At 40.1% G+C, this 23,896-nt stretch overlaps 2 protein-coding genes across 4 annotated transcripts in view; one reads left to right on the top strand and one right to left on the bottom strand.

Moving 5' to 3' along the window:
* Nucleotides 1-23,896, bottom strand: part of pcm1 (pericentriolar material 1) — an 88,629-nt gene that overhangs the window by 60,443 nt on the left and 4,290 nt on the right. For both annotated transcript variants that reach the window (XM_059342660.1, XM_059342644.1), the window contains exon 2: nt 6,742-6,789. The gene's annotated coding sequence lies outside the window, so the exon portion shown is untranslated. The remainder of the gene's footprint in view (nt 1-6,741; nt 6,790-23,896) is intronic.
* Nucleotides 3,313-23,837, top strand: stox2a (storkhead box 2a). 2 transcript variants are annotated; one of them, XM_059342709.1, is made up of 4 exons: nt 3,313-3,982; nt 16,421-16,573; nt 18,858-21,405; nt 22,954-23,837. In XM_059342709.1, exons 1-4 carry the CDS (start codon nt 3,628-3,630, stop codon nt 23,153-23,155), a joined length of 3,258 nt encoding a protein of 1,085 aa, XP_059198692.1. In that variant the 5' UTR covers nt 3,313-3,627; the 3' UTR covers nt 23,156-23,837. The 2 variants fall into 2 exon arrangements, with proteins under 2 accessions (XP_059198692.1, XP_059198700.1); XM_059342717.1 differs by lacking the exon at nt 3,313-3,982 and adding an exon at nt 13,292-14,569.

Genomic DNA, 23,896 nt, shown 5'->3' with positions numbered 1-23,896 from the left:
ATAACATTGATGAAAAAGCGTTAATCTAATGATAATATGTACCTGACCTCACGATTCCAAGCTCAGTCTTTTACCAGCAAATGCCTCTTCGCTGTTTACACTATAAACAATTCAGGGAAACATATTGGGACGGATCTAGTTTGATAGGAAATGTGACTTTGATGTTGTTTAATCATGAAACCAGAGATGGGCTTCCTGCCCTCCAGCACCAACATTTTTTGTGAGTAAGCAGTTTATTTTAACTTGAGTGTTTAAGGAACGACAGTAGCCTGTCGTGAAGGGATCATGTGTCATTTCTGTGCCTGTTTTTTTTTTTTCATTTTATTTACATTATCTTTTTTTCCACTACTGAGACCGTGCACAACCAATAATAATAATAATTCACTGAAATATTACCGTACAAGTGGTATGAAACCTAAATGAACTCTGTACAACAATATGTAGCATATTCAGGAACATCCATTAAGCTTTCATGTATTCTGTTGGTTTTAAAGCTAAGAATTATATATTAATCATTTCCATTTTCTTAATATGAATAAACTTTTGCATGTGAATGTCCTCAGATTAGTCAGGGTCAGGCTTCATATCATGCATGAGTAAAACCAGCCCACTTGCACAATGCTTTTATTTGAGGCACATTTTCATACTTGAACACAAGTTTACATTTCACGTTAGACAGTAGCTCATTTATTTTGTGGTTTTTAAACAAAGCGAATAGGATTTTTTACTTTGCTCTAACAGTTACAGTCATTAATTTCTGCTTTAAAAAATAATTTCCAATGGATAGTTGTGGAACAGTGAGTAACTTTTATATGTAACAATCAGCATTGAGTGGTTTATAACAGACTAAACACAACTTGATTGTGTATTGATCCAGGTGCTGGTCATTTGATCGTAAATATTTCTATATTTACAGAAAACTAGCTGAAATAATCTTTGCTGTTAAAATATTTCACTGTTGTTTGACAATCCAGTTTCTAAGTCATATCTAAATACCACTTTGCTATGAATATTACTTTTTGGCTTTTTTTATTCAGTCACTATTTTGTAAGCTGTGATACTGTGAGGCTGGTGTGAAGTTTTTCCTGAGAAATAAAAAACACTTGATTGTTTTGTGTTGTAAAACTCTGTAAACTGTTACTGATTTCATTTTTGTCTTCCACAGGATTAAAGATCAACAGCATTCAAAGATACATTACTTAGTTAATAGATTACACATAGATGAAACTGTTTTCTGAAATGGTATTTTGCAAGTGATTAAATATGTGCTAATTTGTATACATTTCCAAAACAGAAATCAACTCCCCAAGAAGGGAATTTTGCATATCTCTTGCCATCACTCCATAAATCAAAAAATGCTATTATTGGGGGGGAAAGTATGCATAAACCCCTCAGTAAAGCCTTTGGAATATGAACTGTAAGAAAACTGGAACATTTGGTGTATGTAAGTGGTACTGAAGTGGAGATTTCTGCCTCAGTATGAGAAAAAGCTAATTTTGTGGAAACATCCGTAAGAGATATCTATTGTAAAATTCCATTCATTTTTCAAGACACTACAGACTAAAACAAACCTGACACATCACCATGAAACTTCCCCAGTTGTTTACTTACATGAGGCAAATTGTTTTTTTTATTGATATTTTTCTGAATCTTATGTTTAAATACGCAAATAAGGCATTATCTCATGCTACTTTTTGGTGAATTGAAGATAAATCTACAGACACAAATAGAAAGTTGAGTGGAATAAACAACTAAATGTTTATTTGGGGTTTTTCTTTCCATTACTCTGAAACAAAAATGGTTGTCGTGGAAGCAAAATAGCCCAAAATATCAAAATGACCAGTTCATAAAAAATGTTTTTTGCCCTGTTGTGTCTTGCCAGTGTTGCCATGTCTCATAGCTAGTTAGCCTGCACAAACTCAGTCCAGGGGCTACTTGTGCACACTGTCGAGTGTAAACAGGCAGGATTACTCCAGATTTGGCATGCCTGGAGGTGAGAAGAACTAGGCCACCAGATCCTGAGGCCCTGGGCCAAATAAAGCTGGGCCTCAGATTCCTTCACTGCCAGCACAGATGCACTTCACCTAAACCAGCTCACAAATAACAGGCTGATTAGTACCTGTCGGATGTACTGAGTACCAGGCTCAAAACTCACACTTGTACAACACCTACTTACACCAACATTAGAAATTGTCTAAAGAAATTGGACCTGCATATTATATTTTAATATAGGCTACTACAAAGCATTGCATGACATGCACTCAATGTCTTTGCCCTTGTTATTAATATTATATAGTCTTGATAAATTAAAATTCAGCAATTAAAAGTAAAACATCCCTTGTTAATTCAACTTTATTTACTTTAATGTATGATTGTTGAATTCTTAGATTTACCTATCAAATAATGCATTCTTTCGTAAAAAAAAAAAAAAAAAGAAGAAAAGAAAGACAGAAAAAAGAAATGAATTATATCATAAAGGATGAAATTATTATCTAAATAATTCTGTGGTGACTGACTTGTTTGCATTAGGCCACAAATGCTCAGATTCAGCCATCAAATTATTATCATTAGTTAAATTACTTTTATTAATGATTTGCTTCGATTTGAAAAGTTAAGTGATTATCAAAGGTTGTTTTCTGTGAATCGACTAATGGATTGATCCATGAATCAGTGCAAAATTAGGTAGATTTGTAAACTTTTTTTATTTTCAGTTGTGCCAGCTGGAGGTGCTAAAGAGCTGACAAAGAAGTACCTATACATGAAACATCTTTATGTCCCTTGATTCATACCAATAAAAAATCAGAACATACCAGAAACACACCTGTACATCATGCAATTCACAACCAAGGCAATAAATAATAATAATAATAATAATAATAATAATAATAATAAATAGTAATAAATAGTGTTTTAAGGTACATTTGTTAACCTTCTTTATTGATGTTGACTATGGTAGCTTTTTGAGTGTGTGTGTGTGTGTGTGTGTGTGTGTGTGTGTGTGTTTTTAGCACATTATACATATTTTTGAATGTATTTTATCATTATTTTATTATGTTTTGTATGTAAGTTACCTTGTAACAACACAAATGTATCTTAGATGACAATAAAGTTAAAATTCAAGTTGATATTGCATTGAATAATGCAGGTGTTTTCCATTTTTCAGACACTAAATTGACTATTGTTATCGTAAATAATTATATCATCTTAAAACTGGTAAACAGTTTTTTTGAACAAAAGGCTGACTGGTGGTCCTTCAACGTTTAAAATAGGAGTTTACGTGTGGCCCTTGAACGCAGCACAAGTCCTCGCCTCTTTCGTCGCTGAAAATAGTCTTTAATACTCTTTGACAGTTGGGGTTAGTTGGCTGCAGCGGACGGCGTGTCAGGTTGCTTATTTCCCTGATTTTACATGGAGCACCTGCCTTTGTAACACTGTGCTGCAGACTCTGGATCAGCGCAGCGTGTTTAATTTTACTCTGTTGTCAACTTCTTCAATATGTCTGAACCAGTCAAGCTTATCAGGCCGTTTTTGGATAGAAACGGAAGACATGAGCGGTGTAAACAACGTCCCACGGTGAAGAAGTAGTTTTCTTAGATTTCCATGCGGATTAACTTTGACTGAAGCAGCATGGAGAAGTTCCTTCAGGTCGCTCCGCACTCTATGGCCCTGGTGCTGTCGCAGCTTCGCAGAGAAGATGAAGAGGACCCCCCATTACCGTCATCGTCACCGGCCGTGCTCTCTGTAAAGTTCCAGTTACAGCATCGCACAGGCTACGAGGTATTCGCTAATTTCAAAGCCGTGAACATGCAGCATTTCTGGAACAAGGCGCTGACACACGCGCTCTCTGAGATCTTCTTCCTCGGCTGGATAGATGAGCGCGTGCTGCTGATACAGGGCAAAGAAGTTCACCTCCAGGTCCTCAGAAACGGATGGACCAGAAGGACTCTACAGCCACCACAAGGCTTTGACATCAAGTGCATAGGTGGGTGTGTTAAGATGCATGCAAATCATGCAATTGCATTCAACTGTAGGATGTAAAGTTGCACAGGCAGTCCATTACATCAGAGTCCATGCTCTGCATTATATTTTATTCTACATGGATGCAAGGACTTAGGTTTGTTTTTTTTGTTTTTATTTGCATCTCAAGTATCATCTCTGAATTGTGTACAGCTGGGCGGAATGGTACAAAATGTATACAAAAATATCTTATCTTAAAAATCTTAGTCTATCATAGCCTTTTATAAAGTTTCTATTGTGACAAAGGAGTTTACAAAAATAGGCTGTACTACGTTGTTATTTCATATAGACTATTTATTTATTGAATTACTAGAAAACATGCAATATCGTGATATACACCATTATCAACATATGAAATTACAGAGATTGGGATAGAAGATTTTGGCCATATCGCCAAGCCCTATATTCATTTTTATGTGTTTTCCCTTTCTGCAGTCAATTATAGGGGAGATGTCTTGACACTTTCTGCTTCAACTGTGCATAGTTCCTTTATCTTATTTTCTATTTAATGGCAGATTGCATCCGTTGCTTTTGAGGTCTACATACCGACACCACCTACTTTACCGGAGGCATTGTTGCGTGTATGAATCGCGTTCTAGCAGTTTGTCAAAATGAGAGTGCTCTGCTACTTTCATGTTTTTACTGGGATGGAAGGGTGGTGAGATATAAAGGCTCATCTTCTACATTTTGAGTTTGTCCCCTGTGTCCCCCCTCCCCAAAATATAAGAAACTTGCCCATCATAGCAGATGCGTCCACTAGTTTTAAAAAAAGAAACATCATTTAGCAGTAAAAGCAATCATTCACAGAGTTGAGAGTGTTAACAATAAGTATAGTGTGCCGTTGCAATAACATGTAATTAAATCTGACTAATCTTAGCCTCCAACCACAGTCTGTCAAAATCAGTTGACTGGATGACACAAATAAAGTGATATAAACTTTGAAGTTTGGTGGACCATATTAACCTGCACACCATTGAGCAGTATTCCCTCTTACACTGCATGTATGTATATCCAGAGCTGTTGACGTGAGACTACTTTAATTAGACATAAGCAATTAAAATACAATACAAATGGTCTCTTTTTTCTAGATCTGGGTACAAACAGGATCCCACAGGTATTGTTTGACTGGACAAGTTTCAATACTATTATTCATGTTATTTCAGTCGATCCCTTAACCCTTTATCAGGCAAAGAACTATATGTGGTAACTTCAGGTAATATTTTGAGAAAAAAGTTGCAAATTTACTAGATTAAAGTGGCAAATCTACAAGAAAAAAGGTCGCAGATTTAAGAGATTTAAAGTGGCAGATCTGTGCGAAAAAAAATCGCAGATTTACGAGAAAAAAGTGGGAAAAAAGCAACTTTTTTCTCCCAGATTCACCACTTTAAAGGTATTGAGTACCCAGTTAACCAGTCCTAGTCCTCAATGGCTTGAGGTTTGTTTTGTAGGATGAGTGCACTGTTGTTACTTTACCTGCAAACTAGTAGCTAAAGTAACAAAGAACCAAGCATGAAAAAACAATTCTGCCACTATAGCTGACAAACTCAAAGATTCTGCATTCTGCATTTTTGAAAAGACTTGAGATTTAGGCCCCGTGTACATTATGACGGTCTGAACAGAAGACACAAAAGTGGCGTCGCGTCTTCACTTTTTATTCCGCTTTTAGACGAGCGTTTTCGGGAGGAAATCTGCGTGCATACGGTGACGCAAAAGTGTGTGGAATTCAATTGGGTATGCATGCCAGGTGGCTAGGTAGCGCTGTGATAAACTATCACACAACGCCGCCATGTCTGCGCGCATGCGTAGAATCCGCCATGTTTGTTTATTTCCCAGTACTGGCACATGTATGTGACGTAAACGCATACGCGACATGAGCAGAGTTTTGCGTCTTGGCAGTGTAGACGGACACACTACGGCGGAGTTTATTTAACTTTTCCACTTTGGAGGGTGGTTTCAGATTTTTGCGTTTTTAAGCCCCAAAAACGCCATCACCGTCTAAACGAAAGGCACTTCCGATAAAATATTTTGTTGTTTTTACCCGCAAGCGTCCTCGTGTAAACGGGGCTTTAGACTTTTCTAGATTTACTCAATTTGAACGCGTCCCAAGAGACCTGTAACATCTTTGTGATTTGTTCAGTTTCAACTTGTGACCACTGCTTCTCTTCACCCATGTAGTTTCTCAGTTTATTTATAAGACTTTTACTCTTCAGAGCTCTGCTGGTTGCTTTATTGTTTCAACCTCTTAAACAGCTGGCAAATGCTGTTGATTGGCAATCAACCCAATATGACTTTCTAGTGAAAAAAAACTTTCCCTCAAGGTTTTTATAGGATATCCTACCCCCTTATGAGTCAAGACAGTTTGCATTAAACTAGTCGCAGCTAGTCGGAGTGAGGAGTTTAGGCAGCATCTCACCTTATAACCTCAGCTGCTTCATATCAGGCAGATTTACTCATTCAGAAAGAGGAGACAGGACTTGGGCCCAGTTCTACTCCAGTTCAACATTCCCACACTCGCACTCATCTTCTTCTGACAAGGCTATAACTCATGTATGTGCTGGGACAGGTTTGGACAATGTGAGGTATTGTCAGCAAGTCTAACCGCTGCACCCATCATAGTGTCCTCACAAGCTTTCATATCTGAGTGTGTGTGTGTGTGCGCGTGTGTGTGTGTGTGTGTGTGCACGCCGTGCAATTGAGAGAGGTGTGCAGCATGTCATAGCTTACCTTAGATATGTCTGTCTCACAATAGATCCTCAGTTTCGATTGTCACATCTGTTGGGAAGCAGCATCAAACTGTATATTATATATTTGAAGTTGTTTATTTTCGTAGGATAAGCCCCTTGAGTTGTCGTAACAAAACATCAAGACATAACACAACTCAGCACAATACAATTAAAGGAAACAATACAATACTATACAGACAATAAAATAAAAACAGACAAGACAGACATATTCAAAAATCACTTGCAATGAAATTGCAACCAGAGTTTGAACAAATATTAGATGAAATATGGTGACAGAGTTAATGAAAGCATGAGCAAGATGTTTCAAAATAAGAGGATAGGACTTGATTAAAACAGATTAGTGATTGCGATGATCTAATACCAACAGGTAAATGGTTCCAGTCGTTTGCTCCTTTGAACATTAATGCTTTTGTACCTATTGATTTCCTATTGTGAGGCACTGAAAAGTAGGGATAAGTAGATTGCCTGGTTTGATAGTTGGATGTAAGTTGCACAAAATACTGTTTTAGATAAGGCGGGTAATTAAAGTAAATACATTTAAATATAAATTGGAACCAGTGTATCTGTTGTTGAGTTCGAAAATGGTGAGTATGATAAGGACAGTCAAGTATAAATCTGCAGTTTTTATCGTACACTTTGTTAAGAGGAGCTAAAACACGTTTAGAAGAAGAAATGTACACGACATCACAATAAATACAAATATCGGAAGGATCAGTTGCACAACAAGTCTCTTTCTGACAAGATTAGTAAAACATTTTCTGGACCTGTATAACATATTAATCCAACAATTCACTTTACGTAAAATACTTTTAATATGTGTATTGAATGACAAGGTGGGACCCATCCATACACCTTTATCGACCTTCTGCAGAAGTGTGCCATCTTTACAGGATATAGACAGTGAGCTTGATATAGATTTCAATTTCGAGTTAGAACCAAAGATCATAGTGACAGATTTGTTTTTATTGAGAAGTTATTTGTTGCACGAGAGCCAGTCTTCGAGTCTATTAAAGTCAGATTGAAGGATGGCCTGCACTTCCGATGGGTCAGATTTTGATGTATAGATGACCGTGTCATCGGCATACAGTTGAACAGAGGAATTAGTGAAGATGGATGGTAAATCATTTACTTATATAGAAAAAGGAGGGGTCCCAATGTAGAACCTGTAGAAAATTGCCATATAATACAACACATTGTTTCTCTTTTGTGGAGAAACGAACTAAACCATAAAATTGCATTCTTAGATAGATCTATATTATAAATATTTAGTTTATCTAATAACAAATAACGGTCAACAAAATCAAACACTTTGGTTAAGTCAATAAATATTAAACCTGTGACTTCTCCATTGCCTGTAATTTTTAGCAATGCAGTGGTTGTTGAATGATTGGATCTGAAGCCAGATTGAGCGGGTGATAGAATATTATTAATCTTGAGATAATCTGTAAATTGAGAATGGACCAGTTTTTCAAAGATTTTTGCACTTGAACAAATAATAGATATAGGTCTATCATAATTACAGTCAAGAACATCACCTGCTTTATGGAGCAGTGTGATTCGTGCCAGTTTCCAGATGATAGGTAATTCTGTTGTTGAAAATGATAGATTGAACAGATCTGCAAGAGGACACATATGAACATTGACAGCTAATTTGATATATCTATTTTCTAGACCATCAAGTCCAGCGCTACTGTTTCTAAACTGTAAACTGTAGCAGAGAAAACAGAAAAAAGTCAGAATTTTTAAAAATGTGATATATTGATCATTGTATAAAGCAGACAAACTCCTTGTACCTTTGCAAAACCATGTCTAATATAAAGTTTTGCAGGGCTGGGCAGTTAACATCATAATTTAAATAAATGCTATTGTTTTCCAACGATTATGAAAACAAGTTGGCTGATGCTGACATTATGCTATTTTATATTTATTTACCCCTCATTCTCTCAGTATTCATTTCTCTAATTGGATGATTCATTTAAAAAACAGTCTCCTCATTACCTTTACATAGTAATATCAGTATAAAATTTTCATTCCAGCTCAAAAATGCCAGCCTATGTTCACTCCCATCTCTTCAATACGGACACTTTCACTTAAAGAAAATGATCTAATATAAGTAATGCAAAGGTCAGCTGAGTACAGGCGGGTCACACAAACCCCGTACTTTGACTGATGAGAGCATAGTTCATGTCTTGTGTGCATCGGTATCACACACTGCTGTTTTTTCGGTATCTACCATTAGCATCGTATAGCTGCACTGTGTAAATAGGTAACTCTACTGTACAGTATCTGCAAATACATTTACAGATATTCTTTTAACTCCAAGTTTTGAATTAAACAACTCGTTTGTCTCAAGTCGTCCTGTCACCCCTTCTGCTATGATTCAGCACTGATCTCACACTGCAAATTGAACTGTAAATTTTAGTGTGTATTTAGTGTTCAAACCCCTCAACAGCACCGTCCATGCTATCAGATTTCTACCTTGAGCTGCTACACATTGATTGTATTGAATTGAAAAGCTTCAATAGTCCAAAGGTAAACCTTAAGAAAGACTGTGATTTTGTGTTGCAGCTTTTTTTTTCTGTGAGAAAAAGTGACATATACCTTGCTGACACTACTAAAGCAAACACTGATAAGCTGTGGAATGTTTGTCTTATAGCTAATAACTCACCAGACTCTATAATGCCAAAACCAACAGAGCTTATATGCTGCTGGTCCACGTAGAGATGAGATACAGATATATTTTGTGTGTTAGAGGTTTTCCGACAGAGAGAGAGAGAGAGAGAGAGAGAGAGAGAAACTAACTCAATACAGGACCAATGGTGAAATATAATTATTTGTGTCATTGTGATGCATGTAATAGTGCAGGGGGATATGGCCACCGCTTTGTTGTGCAGCAAAATCAATCTTTAATTTCATAGTAAGCTCATATGAATTCAACCAGGAGTTAAATTTTAACCATTTTGCCTCTTTGACAACACGTTAACCAGCTCTAACTCTCCAAAAGTAACGACAGACGTTTACAGATAAAAACAATTGCAGTGTTGATTTTTTTAGTATGAGCTGCGAGTTTCTGTGTGACTCATTTTCTCAGCTGTACTGTCAAGAGTTGAGTTAGCGAGACAAGTTCAAACAAAGTTCAGACAAATAATCATCATAGGCTTTCCATTAACTGCATGTGAAGAAGGTCAGCATCTGGCTAAATGTATACTTGCAAGATGATAGGATAATGTTTTTAGGTTAAGTTTTAGAAGGCTGAAGTCATGAGCTATTGTGAAATGCATTTTTATGTCAATTGTTTACACATATAAAGTGGTGCATTTACTCATATGATTGCTTCATGTTTACATAATGCAGATTATCCCCCAAACTGGCTGAGAATGTTCGATTAGGACCGCAAGCCAAAAAGTAGCGGGATTACAACGTTTAGACACAAGTTGTGGATTTTCAGCTGTGTGGAAACAAAGTGTTTTTTAATACTGACAATTCAATCTGATTAACTGAGGGACTTTGTATCCGTTAGCAGGATATAAACAATGGACTGGGAGGAGTGTGTGCTCTTTAGGAAGGAAAAGTGGAGCATTTGTTCAGGAAAACACTATGGCACTGCATTCCCTGCTACAGCTGAGGTCTCCACTGGAAGGAAAGGGAGGGTCTCTGCAGAGAATTGGGGGAAATGTTTAACACGGCACAGATTTGTGTGCCGTATATCTTAATGTCAGATGTGTTATGTAGGCTCCTGTGGCAAAACTTCTTTTGTCTCTTTATTCTGTGTCTGGCCTTGAGAGCTTACTGTGAAAAAGACATGTGTTGTCATAAATGTTCCACTGGAGGGCAGACCACCGGCAGAAATGGCCCTGTTTGCAGGGAAGTTGGATGGAGTTGTAGCAGGCCACAAATCCTTTACTGCCTGACAGCTCAGAAACACTCTCTTAAACAGCAGGATGGTACTATGCCATGGTGCACACTCTAACATCACAAACCAAAAAATCTTAATAGTGGTGTTTTACATTAGCTTCAGTGGCGTAAAACGCAGTTGGCGTTTGGGTGAAAGGCTAAATTAGTAGAAAAAGCTACATTAAAAAATACCTTTGTATGTAAAAACTCAGCTTTATGTTAAGTGATATTTAGCGAGTATTAGCATGCTAAAACACTAGCTAAGATGGTGAACATGGTAAATGTGATACCTGCTGATTAATAACATGCTAGTTTTTCCATTTTGAGCATGTTAGCATGCTGGCATTAGCAGTTAACTTAAAGCACGACCTTTTTTTGCCTCAGTTCAGTTCACTAGGCACTAGTAGAACATTTCTCAGTGTTTTGTCAGATGAACAGCCATGTGAGTTAAAAATGTAATTTTAAAGTTCATCGGCTCTGAGAATGTGCCGTCAAAACTACGAAGGCCTGCTTCAATAATACAAACATTAAATTTGATTTTTTTTTATTATCAATACATTTTCAGATTATTTTCTCAAATAAATGATTCATCTTTTTGTCTGCCAGATTTAAGAAAGTGTTGAAAAATGTCCATTATAGTCTCCAATAGCCCAAATCTTCCATTATAGTCTCCAACACCCCAAAGTATTAACTCCAACACCCCGAAGTATTAAATCGTCACAAATTATTAAGAAGAGAACCAGGGGATTTTAAAGTTACAATCTTGAAGGTCTTTGTTTTGTTCTCTTTAATGATGCCTTTAGCAATAAGCAGTAATTGCAGGTGTGTTCACTATCACTTTTTTTAAGTTTCTTGTCTTTAATCATTGCTTTTCTTTACAGTTCGTCCATAGTATCTGTTCACTTGCATCGCTAGCAAAGATCGGAAACATAGTACGCTGCTTCAACCACGATTTGAAGAGCATGTGTGTTTTGTTAGCTCCGTCTAGCCTCTCAGGCAGATCTACCATTGCTGGGTTATGGGAAAATGGTCAGCAAATGTGCACTGCTTGTGATTTTCTTCCTGGAATGTCTCTTATTCTTCTGTTCATTGTTGGTTGGTAAACTAGCTTAAAGGTGCATTACAACCACCAATTAGACTTGAGTCGCTAGACTCTAATTCAGATGGCTGCTGAGCCAAGTGCGACACCAATCAGTAAAATCCGGTAGCTATACCGGTTTAGTCCAGTGTTTGGCTTAGCATCACTGGTTTGAACATTTTTACACTGGCCCAACCATACTGCTTTCATCAGTGGTTCCTTTGTCATTTCATTTGGCGATAGTGACTTAGCAGACATTTACTTAAAGGAAAATCTTACAAATTATTATTATTACTAGTATTTTTGCTTGAATAAAGACTGAAACAATGAATCAATCATCAAAATTGTCGCATGTCCAGCTGTAATTGCCTCACGTTTGGAGTCAGCAGAATTTTCAGACAAATCATACAGTGGATACATGTATTTTTCAGGAAACGTCTTGCCACTATTACAACATCTTGCCATGTATTTCTCCCAGTTAGTGTAATTGTGTTGTGTAGTTGTTGTTGTAAGACGCACGTTGAAGGATGTCAGATCTTCAGCATCGATGCAGGAGTATTTTCTGTCCATATAACAGACAGTTCATTCCTTGTCTATGTGGTGTCTGTCTGCTTCTATCTTGAGTAACTGGCTCTTTAAGGGAACGGCACTCAAAGGTAACAGCTATGAGATCATCGGCTTGCGTCGTCATGGCAACAAAGGCTGTTGCAGCACTACTGAGAAATAAAATGGCTGGCGTGGTGTCGCTCTCCCTCCTCCTTCTCCTCCTCCTCACCCCTCCTTCCCTTCCTCTCCTCTTTCTCTTTGGTATCAGTGAACTGGAGCAGATTGGTTGTGACACCGTCCCACCCCTCCCCTCCACCCGTGGCCCGTCCTGCCCTCTCACTTTGCTCCTTATTCTGTCCCTCCAACTGTCCATTCACACTCCACACATGTGAGTCAGCAGGAGTCTGCAGCTAGCAGGAGCTGCCACTCTGGACGTGATTAAGGTGAAGCTTTGGGGTTTTTCTGTTCCACTGACAGCTCCACACAGTGTTAGTTACTGAGTCAACCGGTGTAAAGCACTGATAAGAAAGACACAAATCAGCACGTTTAAAATGACTCCCTTCGGTTGTGGCCATGTCAAGTCTTTAGCTGCAGGTGAGACACACAAAAAAGAGGTCGAATGGTGGTTTAAGGGGCCCCTCATCCTTCAAGAGCAGAGGGTGAGAGAAGAAGGGAGAAAGGAGGGTGAGGATGGAAATTCAGCCAAAGATTCAGAGCTATTCCCCGGACATCATCTGAGGGCTGAATATTTTTATTTTTTTCTTGTGTGTTTCGAGCTGTTGATATTTGCTCTCCACTCTGCCTTATGTATGTCCTCGTTCTCTCCCTCTCTCTCTCTCTCTCTCTCTCTCTCTCTCTTGCATCCTCTCCTCCCCTCCCCTCAGCCTCAATCACCCAGACACAGACGCATGCATGCTCACGCAGAATCGCGCGCAGCAGGCGGATGCGCGCATACACACTTTCTCTCACACACACACACATACACATACACACACATACACACACACACATACTCACACACCCTTCCTGGAGGTGCTGGGAGCAGCTGCAGCATTAGCGTTGAAAGAGATTTGCCGTTGACTGGAGTTTGCATCCCCCCCTGTTAATGAATGGATGCTACGGCGATAGGCTCGGGAGCTTCTTCCGTTGGATTGCGGGAAACGGTGGATATCTATTCTTGAAATTTATTTATTTATTTCTATGCTCTCCATTTTTTTCTCCCCACCCTCTCCTGGTGTGCTGTTGTCGAAAGGACGATGGGGTCTTGTGCTTGATCGGATAAAGATGGAGGTGAACGTGGCGTCTCCGGTGCTTGGCATACTATTGAGGTTTCACTGCCCATTAGGGTGAATGGAGCTTTTATTTCTGTTTTTTTTTTAAGTGGGCTCTTTTGTTTTCCGGGGATCGGCCGAGCACTCCTGTGGTGAATTGAGCTATTGTCGAAGACTGGGCCTCTTAAGCTTTGAATATTTGACCATCCATCCATCCCCTCCCTTCCTTCCCCTGTTACCTTCTACTCAAAAGGAACAAGCGGATCCCAAAACCTCCACTGAAATCTCTCCTCACCGTCCTCCTTGCTTCCAATGCCCCATTTCCCTCATCTCTACCCCTGCCCCCCCACCTCTCTCCTGCTCCCTCCTCCCACATCAGAGCGGCTACGTAATGTGCCTCCCTACGCATGCAAATGGGGATGCTACAAATGGTGGCTGGGACTGATGCCGATGAAAGGGTGATGCCTCGCGCAATCACCTGCACCTCCGCTGCCATCGCTCCAGATCAGCCTGGGAGAGCCCAGCAGCCGATGACAACCACCCACAGTGCGAACACAGTCGTTTGTAGCTTGCTTGTGGATGTAAATGAGACGTGTGTATGTGTGTGAAGGTGCACACTGGTTCCTGCCATGTCTGGTGTGTGATCGCTCTAGCGGGACGTTCTTACTGATGCGGGGGAGGCACTGAGCCTGAGGTTGGTCGACCTCCCCCTGCACACCCCCTCCTTCCCTACCTCCCTCCTTCCTTTCCCCCTTCTCCCCATTCCAACACCCACCTACCCCTCCCTCCACCTTATCCCAGAAGCCCCCGGGGGTGAAGGCCACCTGGTAAAGGGGTCACGATGAAGAAGAACCGCAGCAGCAATCTGCGGCGGGCCTGGCCCAGCTCGGAGCTTACCGAGCGCCCGCTGGAGCACAATCTCTCCCGTAGTGAGAAAGACATCCGTGTGCAGAAGCAGCATCTTCCTCCCCCTCCTGCTCCTCATTTCTCTCCGTCCCCGCCAAGTTATCGTGCGCCAGGTGAGTCTGGAGTTGACACTCCCACTAGCAGAAGCTCCACCCTTTCTTTACGCAGAGCCGTGTGATTTGGGGTCAAAGGGCAGAGTTCAAAGTGGACAAAATGCTTGTGCTATCAAGTAGGAAATGTTGGTCACTTCCCCTTTTCGTTACTTCTCAAATGTATGAAATTAGATTTAAAAAAGAATGAGAAGGAGAAATATTTTTAATTATTTCATCTACAGCTTCCTCTTATCACAGGGGATTTTGGACACTCATTTGGCTTAATTTAAAACTCAAAACTGTGTTTTTGTGTGCCTCTGTAATCTTTTTACTTCCTGACACATTTTGTCATCTCCCTTACATTTACTGACCCATATTTAAAAGTACAAATACATTTTATGGTAAAAAATAATATTATTAAAAGGGACATTCAGCAATTTTGCACCAATTACATTTTTTTTTATAATAAAAAAATTTATATTTTCCTGAATACCCAAAAGTTCAGTCACCTTTGTGCCAAATTTTATGACGGATTCATCTTTGGTGTTTGTTGAGATTACAAAAGGGCTTCTGGGCTGACTAAGCATGAACTAGTGTTATTATAAATATTTGCATATTTTTCTGCTGTTTTTCTTTCTTCATTGTAAAATGAAAAACATACAACCCGGATTCCAAAGAAATTAGAACGCTGTGAAAAATGTAAGGAAAACAGAAAATCTTTGCAACCTACATTCAATTAATTACAATACAAAGACAAGATATTTAATGCTCAAACTGGAAAACTCATAGTTTTGTAAATATATATACTTATTCTGAATTTGATGCATTCTGTTTTATTCACCTAGCATCCCAACCTTTTTGGAATCATGGTTGTAGATACTACAAACCTATCCCCATACTATACTGTAATATAAATATACTATAAAAGCACAGGACAGGGGGATTTTTTTGACCGATTCACTGGCAGATCCAGCTTTTCTCATGTTTACAAAAAAAAAAAACAGAGTAAAGCCTCGTAAAGCCACATAAAGCTTAAGGGGCTGTGATACTAAGCAGAGATAACGTCATCGTGTTGCTTAACTGACCATTCAGCTGTGTGTGGTGAGGAGGCAGGGCCCTGCGCAGATTTCAGCTCAGGAAAAAGAAGCATGGGTCATAAAATAAGAGCAAAACTTAAAAACAGTGATCAATGAAGCTGCATTAATCCAATGTGTGGCAATCAGGAGACACATTAAGTTAGGAATCAGAGATCGAGGATTTAATTGTATATTTTCAACACTGTATCGCGTGATTCTCTATCGATCACCAGATTTAGGTCAGAGGACGAGGTCAGCTCCAGCACAGATGCTGCAGCGATGGATTCAGTGTGCTGCTTTACAACCTTTCAGCAGGGCAGATGTTTGCTCTCAGAGGGGCTTGAAACCGGGCCGTCTGGTTGTAGGATGATCTCACTACTCACTACAGCCGACAGCAAAGCCAGCTTAATTCAACAAAGGCAACAGTCTGTGTGTAAGCTCTCAATGTGGCGCTAAAGTCAGTTATGTTATGTTACATTTTAAAATGTGTTGGGTTTGATTGCGTAAGCTTCCTTTTCTGTTTCCGTGAGATGCTGTGAATGAAGGGTTTGCAAAGACTCAGGTGATCTCACGCTACGGGTGCTGCAGCAGCTGCCTCGCTTTGCTAACCCACGAGAAACAGGAGGAAAGAGAGGCTAAAGGAAGCACAGAGAGGAGGGGTGGAGCTGTTCCAGGCAGCATGCAAACTGCTGCTGTTTGACCATTACATCATAGCTTCACACGCTGCGCCGGCTGTTCATTCATGATCTAACAGTTGTGCCTCCTCCTCCTCCTCCTCCTCCTCCTCCTCCTGCAGGTGACGTGTCTCCGATCAGTATGTCACCTATCAGCCAGTCACAGTTCATCCCGCTGGGGGAGATCTTGTGCCTGGCCATCTCTGCTATGAACTCTGCCCACAAGCCTGTCAACCAGGAGGCTCTGGTGGAGCACCTCACTGCCAGCTTTCCAGGTACGTCCCTCTGAGCCCCTTCTTAAAAAAGTGGTGGCACTAAAGCATGCAATAAATAAATTCTTTAATGCATTATGTGGTATATGTTGTTACAATATCAGCAGTTACTGTTAATACTAAGGTTAAAATTATTACAGACGTGTGCACATATAGCTGGTATGTCTTCTGAATTGCTGCAGTTCAATTTGTCTTACATAGAAGCCAGGTTCAAAGAGCAAAGTCATGATCTATTTAGGCTTTAAATATCTACTGATCTCACCACAGGGCTCTGACACATTTTAGTTATTCGTTGAGAATTGAGAGATTTCTCAACGATCATAATGTTTCAACAGAAACATAGCGATTTGGTCAATCAACAGAAGATGTATTTGATCATTTTTTGATAATCGATTCAGGATTGTGAGGATTTGCAGCTTTTCTCTGTAATATATGGTTCGACATTTTACAGACAAAATGATTTAAACTTAAACAATAAGTCCATCATTACTTAAAATGTTGGTGAAATGGGCCTACGATGTACAAAAACACCTCAGCTCCCTGTGCTATGCTCCTCTCCTTTTTTGTTTGTTTGTTTGTTTTTTAGATAATAATAAACATATTGATTTTTGTGGAACTGTCTATGAACAAATTATTTATGATTCTGTATTGTGGATATTATGTTGGTTTGAAGAAAGACAACCAGTTTAACTTAAAAAAAAAACAACCAGTTAAAGTCGAATTTGGTGGCATCGTGCAATTAGCAAAATTTTCACAATTTATTAATTTTCTTTCAATTATTATCTTCCCTTCAGAAACAAGAATTTGTTCAGTTCTCACATTCAAGATTGTTTTTTTTTAACTATGTTTCTCTGTTTTTTACTGTCTTCAAATGGTTGAAAAAATGTTCACAATATTTTTTATTTAAATAGTTTGAATATATGCTGTGTTTTAATCATAGAGTAATTTTCTTCTTTATGAAAATTTCTAAAACAATTAAATCTAGGATTACTGTTAATGTTGCTGAAACAAGCCTAAAATGTATTTTTTTTTTTTAAACCTGGTTTAACCTCTGTGTAAACAAGTTGACAGTCAATATTACTGGTAAGCATGTCCCTCAAATTAATATTTACTTTGGTATGATGTCACAGTGGAAAGGGGTTGGACATATAGGTTGCATCATTTGTGTGTGTAAAAAAATAACACAGGGGTGATGTAATGGCGGGCAACACAAGACCATGCTAGACAAAGGTTATGAATAGTGGTGTTTTAAAATAACTAATTTTGATTGGTAATTTATATAAACTAAGCTCCTGAGGTGACTAATTTAATGTATTTAGGAGTCATCTGGGAATGGAAAAGTTAGGTTTATTAAGTACCACTTGCTTTTGAATACAGAGTAAATCTTAGATTGTGCTTTGTTATCAGTATTATGGCACATAGATATAATCATGGATAATCCCTAAAATACATGACAATTTGTGTGAGCTGTGGTAGGGTTCAATTTAAGCAAAGTTAGGTTGGTGAACAAAAAATTGGGGATATAAATGCTGATTTGATGTGATAAAGAAGTATAGAAGGTGCAAAAAGAACCAGATTAATTTTAATCACTTTCTGGAGGGTTAAAAAAATATTTAAAATATTCAATTTAGTTTTTCATTGTTAATATTGTAAGGAAATTTTAAATAAATTGGTGTCAAAAATCTGATGTAGCCACCACTGACTCTGTCAGTGCAGATTCATGTTCATACATTAATGTGGTGTATAGCAAAATTTAAACCAACTTCAGTTTAGGTTAAATTCTAGTAAGATCATGTTACCAATCAGACTAAATATGTTAAGCTTAGCTTAAAAACTGTGAATAAAACGCAATATCTCTACATGATGGAATGCTGCATCCATGAAAGATGTGGTAGCTTTGGTTATTGTTTCAGTCATGCTCTTAAAAAAAGAAATACCTTACATCATCCTCACCCTGCCCATTTTTCAATACTATTTTTTAAATATTCAATATGCCTCTGGTGAGATTATATATGTCTGCTTTACATTTTAATTGTTAAACATCATAGAAGTACCACATTTTATTCATATTAAAATAGCCCTCAAGCTAGCTTTATGTTGTTGTCTTATCTCTCTTTGACAAGCTGGAGTTTTTTAATTTTCTAATGGCAGATCTCAGGTTTTTTTTTCTTCATCTAGGATTATTTTACCATCTCCAAATTGCACCTATGGTCCAACAAAATGTTCATTCAAATACATTTTAAACTCAAGTTTAAAAAGCACTTTGTCCGATTTGTGTTTCCTGCAGGCGTGCCTACACCCAGCTCAGAGGTTCTGCGACATACCCTGAACATGCTGGTGCGAGAGAGGAAGATCTACCCAACTCCAGAGGGCTACTTCATTGTCACCCCCCAGACCTACTTTATCACTCCTTCCCTCATCAGAACCAACAACAAGTGGTATCACCTGGATGATCGGCTGCAAGAGCGCCAACCTCAACAGTCACAGCAGCAGCAGCAGCAGCAGCAGCAACAACAGCAGCAGCAGCAGCAGCAACCTCAGCAATGCACTTCGCCTCAGGCTGGCAACGCTACACCATCCACACCTGGCTGCCTGAGAGAGAGGCCTCCTCGCAAGAATCACAATGACTCACACAACTCTCATCGCGAAGACTCGTCCAGACTTCACAGTAGTAAGTCACCAAAGGAGCACAGGGGAGATTCTTATCAAAGTAAGCCGCCCAAGGATCACAACGGCGGGGAACCTCCACCAAGCACGTCTGCCAAGGAGCACCGAGGAGAACCGCCTTCATACCCTTATCCCCCTCTTCCCACTTCCCCTCCTGCCCAGCAACCGCCGCCTCAAGAACCCGCTGATAAGAGTAAAACCATCACTTCTTTCCCTTATAAAACTGACACTCTGACCAAAAAGAAAGAAGGAAGTGGTGGCAGTGGAAGTGGCGAGAAGCAATCCAAAAGGTTCGGTCTCAGGCTCTTTAGGCTGAGTTTCAAGAAGGACAAAATGAGGCAACTGGGCACCTTCTCAGCCCAGTTTCCACCTGAGGAGTGGCCTCTTCGTGATGAGGAAGTGCCAACCACGCCCATTCCCCGTGAGGTGGAGATGGAGATAATCCGCCGAATCAACCCTGACCTAACAGTGGAGAATGTGGCAAGGCACACGGCTGTGATGAAGAGGCTGGAGGAAGAGCGTACACAGAAGAACAAGGCGGGGTCTTCAGCCCAGCACAGTGCACGCAGCAGGAGGGGGAGGGGCCACAGGAGGGCCCCACACGGGAAGTCCCGCTCACACAGCAAGCCCCGAACCTCCAGGGGAGACCCGTCTGAGGGTTCAAACTGGGACCTTTTGTTCATGGAAAGGGATTACCGCTTCTTTAGCCACTCGTTAGTTCGCTCGCCTCGGGAGGCCATGTACACCTTGGAGCGCAGGCGAAGTGGAGGCGCAACATACCTGGTCCATAGCAACCCCAACATTACTGAATCGTACTGCCCTGTTACCCCTGAGTGGGACGTGTCTGGGGAGCTAGCCAAGAGACGGACAGAGATGCCCTTCCCTGAGCCATCGCGTGGGACATGCCAGTCCAGAGTGCAAAGAAGTCACAGTCACAATCAGGACAGGAAGTCGCGCCACGAGAGGTCAGATCAAGCTAAGGAACGCTCTCGGTCCATGGACAACTCCCTCAAGGGTCCGTCACTGGGGGCGCCAGAAGACTTTGAACCGACTCTGGAGGAGCGTAGTCATTACTACACTGATGACGGCACCCTGCGTGCCACGCAGAAGTCCTCCCACTACTCAAGGATCATGTTCTCTGCTGCTAAGTTCCACTCTGACTTTAATGTGCCTGATTTGGGGAAAGGGAGTTTGGACGAGTCAAGGATCCGCAGTACGATGGAGAGGAACAAAAGCAGAGACAGCTTGCCATCGTACAATGAGCTAATGGGACTTTCTCCAAAGCCCTCAACAGATGAGTACTTCCAGTGCAATACGTCAAATGAAACAATCCTAACTGCCCCTTCGCCTCAGGCAAAATCAGAATATGACACATTAACCTCATCAGGGGGACTCCGAAAGGGCTCTCCGGCTGACCGACAAACGCCTCACCTCACTTCTCCTCACACGATGGAGTACAAAGAGGACTTGTCGGCAGCAAAGGGACAGAACGGCTCAGTGCGACTGACGCCAAGCCAGACGCCGGAGCCGGTGCAAAATGCCCGTTTGACGCCACACCAACACAATGTAGATCCCGGAGGGGGAGGAGGCGGTATGGTGATCAAGAGGAAAGAGATCTTCAGCAAGGACACTTTGTTCAAACCTCCACACAATGCCTTGTCCACAGGCTACGTGGACAGCAGCTACACCAAGTCCGGCACATTGCGGAAAGCCTCACATGCCAAATCAACAGAGGCCCTAGACAATCCTGAGCCCCAGCAGCCTTCCAATTCAGCCACTTCCTCAGCGTCACCGGCAGTTTTACAGGGCTGCATAGAGCCAACAGTCCCCTCCGCCTCCTTTGACTATTATAATGTATCAGATGATGAGGAAGAGGAGGAGGCAGAGGAGGACTCGCACAAAGAGTTGGCAACGCCAGAGGACAATAAAGACAACGGGGAAGTGGGTGGCAACGGTGGAGGCAGTGGTGGTGGTGGGGAGGGAACCATGCAGTGGCTACTGGAGCGGGAGAAGGATCATGATCTGCAGCGGAAACTGGAGACCAATCTGACCTTACTCAGCCCCAAGGAAACGGAGAACAGCAGCAGCCAGAAGTCGGCCCACTCTGCCCGTTTGGACAGCATGGACAGCAGCAGTGTCACGGTGGACAGTGGATTCAACTCCCCCAGGTAAGTGCTAAAAAAACCTGTTCTGAATGTGTTTCCTTATCTAACACTAATCAAACAGTTTGCTCTAAACAAGCATTAGGTATATATATTATTCCTCCGGCAGAACACAGTGGGATCTAAAATATTCCCAAATGTCTGGATTGCTCTCAAACCTGTTGTTGCTGTGTTGTTGCTGTGTCAAAGTTAAAGGCACTCAATTTTTTATGCTAAATCTTTTTTAAAGCTAAATGTAAGGTGGTGGTAACTGATTGCTCTATGGTCAAATAACCTTTTTATTTTGAAAGAGGCTGGAAATCAAAGTCCACATTTTAGAGCATTCAGCTCTCATAGTGTTTTTCAGCGCATGGAGTTGGCTTAGTTGTAGTTGCATTAACAATATAAATTCAGGTCTTGACTTTGTGTCTACATTAAGTGGCCACTTTATTAGATTCACCTGTGGAATCAATCCAATATAACATCTATGTTTGAGAAGCTCATAATGTTTTGTTGTGAATGTGTCAATTCAATTATATGTTCATTACTGAGGTTGGACTCCATTTGCTGAACAGGAGTACCTAAGAAAGTGGACATTGAGGTTTATGTCTATATTTATAGTGAATGAGCAACTCTTAGTGACTTGTTCCAATGGTGCTTTTTATTCAGATTAAATGTTGGTAAAAAAGTAAAAAGGACCAATTTCCTGCTTTAACAATTCAAGTAACATTTCTGAGAATGATATAGGATTTTTAAGGTTGACAGCAAAACTGATTTTATATGGGAAATATTTACTGAATACCGATATGGTGGCAGATGTAATGAAGTTTTGAGCTGGAATAAAAATAGAACTTTTCTTTGAACTCATTTTCAGTATTCAACTCAGAAGATTGCTTTCTTAAACAAATAACTCTTGTTAAAGCATATTTGACATTATTACACATTATTAAACACTGTACATGCAATGTCACATTGTTGATTACATAACCATCTTTCGAGAAGTTGTTCCACACACATTACTGCCTGTTTGCTATTGCTTTTCAGCCATCTTTAGGTGACAGAGAAAGGCAGATTTCATGATAGGCCAATATTCACCGATAATGTCGGCTGACCAATATAACAAGTATACAATAATATTAACTTGGTTGGTTTATGAATAACAATATGAGATGAATGGTTTCAACTTTATATAAACAGCTGCAACCATATATTGATTTTCGTGTAACAACAAAGCGTGTTATCAATACTTAGAGTAGCAGGAGTCGGATTTTGCTTATCACATCACGAGAGTAAGGAGAGTTGACCAACATAACAGTGGTGAAGAATTTGTTAAAGCGAAAGGCAAAAGTTTTTAAGGGAATCATCTAAAGATCTTGTGTTAAATATCAATGTAAGCGCTCTACGGATGTTGAGCTTCAATTTATCATCTTTTGGTCCACTGCAAGTTCACTTTGAATTTATTGGCATTGGTGGTATTCTTTCTTCTAGCCAATAATCATTTTAACAAAACACAATGTGCGATTTTTCTGTGTATTTTGAAAGCCAACAGTTGACTTTCTGTTGTTTCTTGTGCAGGACGCGTGAAAGCCTTGCATCCAACACATCCAGCATAGTGGAAAGCAATAGACGGCAGAATCCAGCGCTGAGCCCGGGCCACATCGGCACCAGTAGTATCGGACTGCCATTCAGCTTTCGCGCCATCCCAGAACCCCCCACCACACAGCCTGAGAAACTCCAGAAGTCATCGAACTGCCTGGCCTCCATCACCAGCGTCTGACAGGCAGCACAGACTGAGACCATGAAAGGTGGTGGAGGCACCAGGAAGTGAGGTGTTTCACCATTTTGACCCTCACTTTCCTCAACCAATACACACACACACACACACACACACACACACACACACACACATAAACATGAACACGCACATACATCTTCAGACTCCTGAGAATCCATTTACTGGGACTGTTAACAAAAACAGGCATGGCTTCAAGAGACTGTTCCCACAGCTTCAAGAACTTTACTGCAAAAAAGAGAAGAAAAACTACAGAATATCAAGACCACTGTAGGTGAAGAAACCTACCTGAAGTACTTTGATTTTTGGTGACATGGACTCTAGTTTGGCTTATATCAAGATTCTTGACTATTGGTATTGGAAAGTAGTAGACTATAGGATTCAAGTTACATTTGGAAATATCAAAAAACTTTTTATATTACTTAACAATACATGTCCAATTAAATGTTCTCCTTCCTGAAATAGCGTCAAGTTCTTCAGGACGATTCAATGTATCAGCACAATGTCGAGACAATAAAAGTTGATCCTGAGAACAACGAATGAAAGATATAAAAACATAAATCAGCTCAGATTTGTGTACCGCAATGCAAATGATGTATGTATACTCGATACTTTTGATATCCTAATTATTATAATGGTGGTATTAAAGATGCTATGTGACCAAAAATTATGTTTGGACAGAATGAGCTGCACCTCCACCCTCACATGCCTCACAAAGTCTCACCA

Source organism: Centropristis striata, chromosome 1 (assembly GCF_030273125.1).
Source record: "Centropristis striata isolate RG_2023a ecotype Rhode Island chromosome 1, C.striata_1.0, whole genome shotgun sequence".
Classification (NCBI taxonomy): domain Eukaryota; kingdom Metazoa; phylum Chordata; class Actinopteri; order Perciformes; family Serranidae; genus Centropristis; species Centropristis striata.
This window is presented reverse-complemented; position numbering and strand designations above follow the sequence as displayed.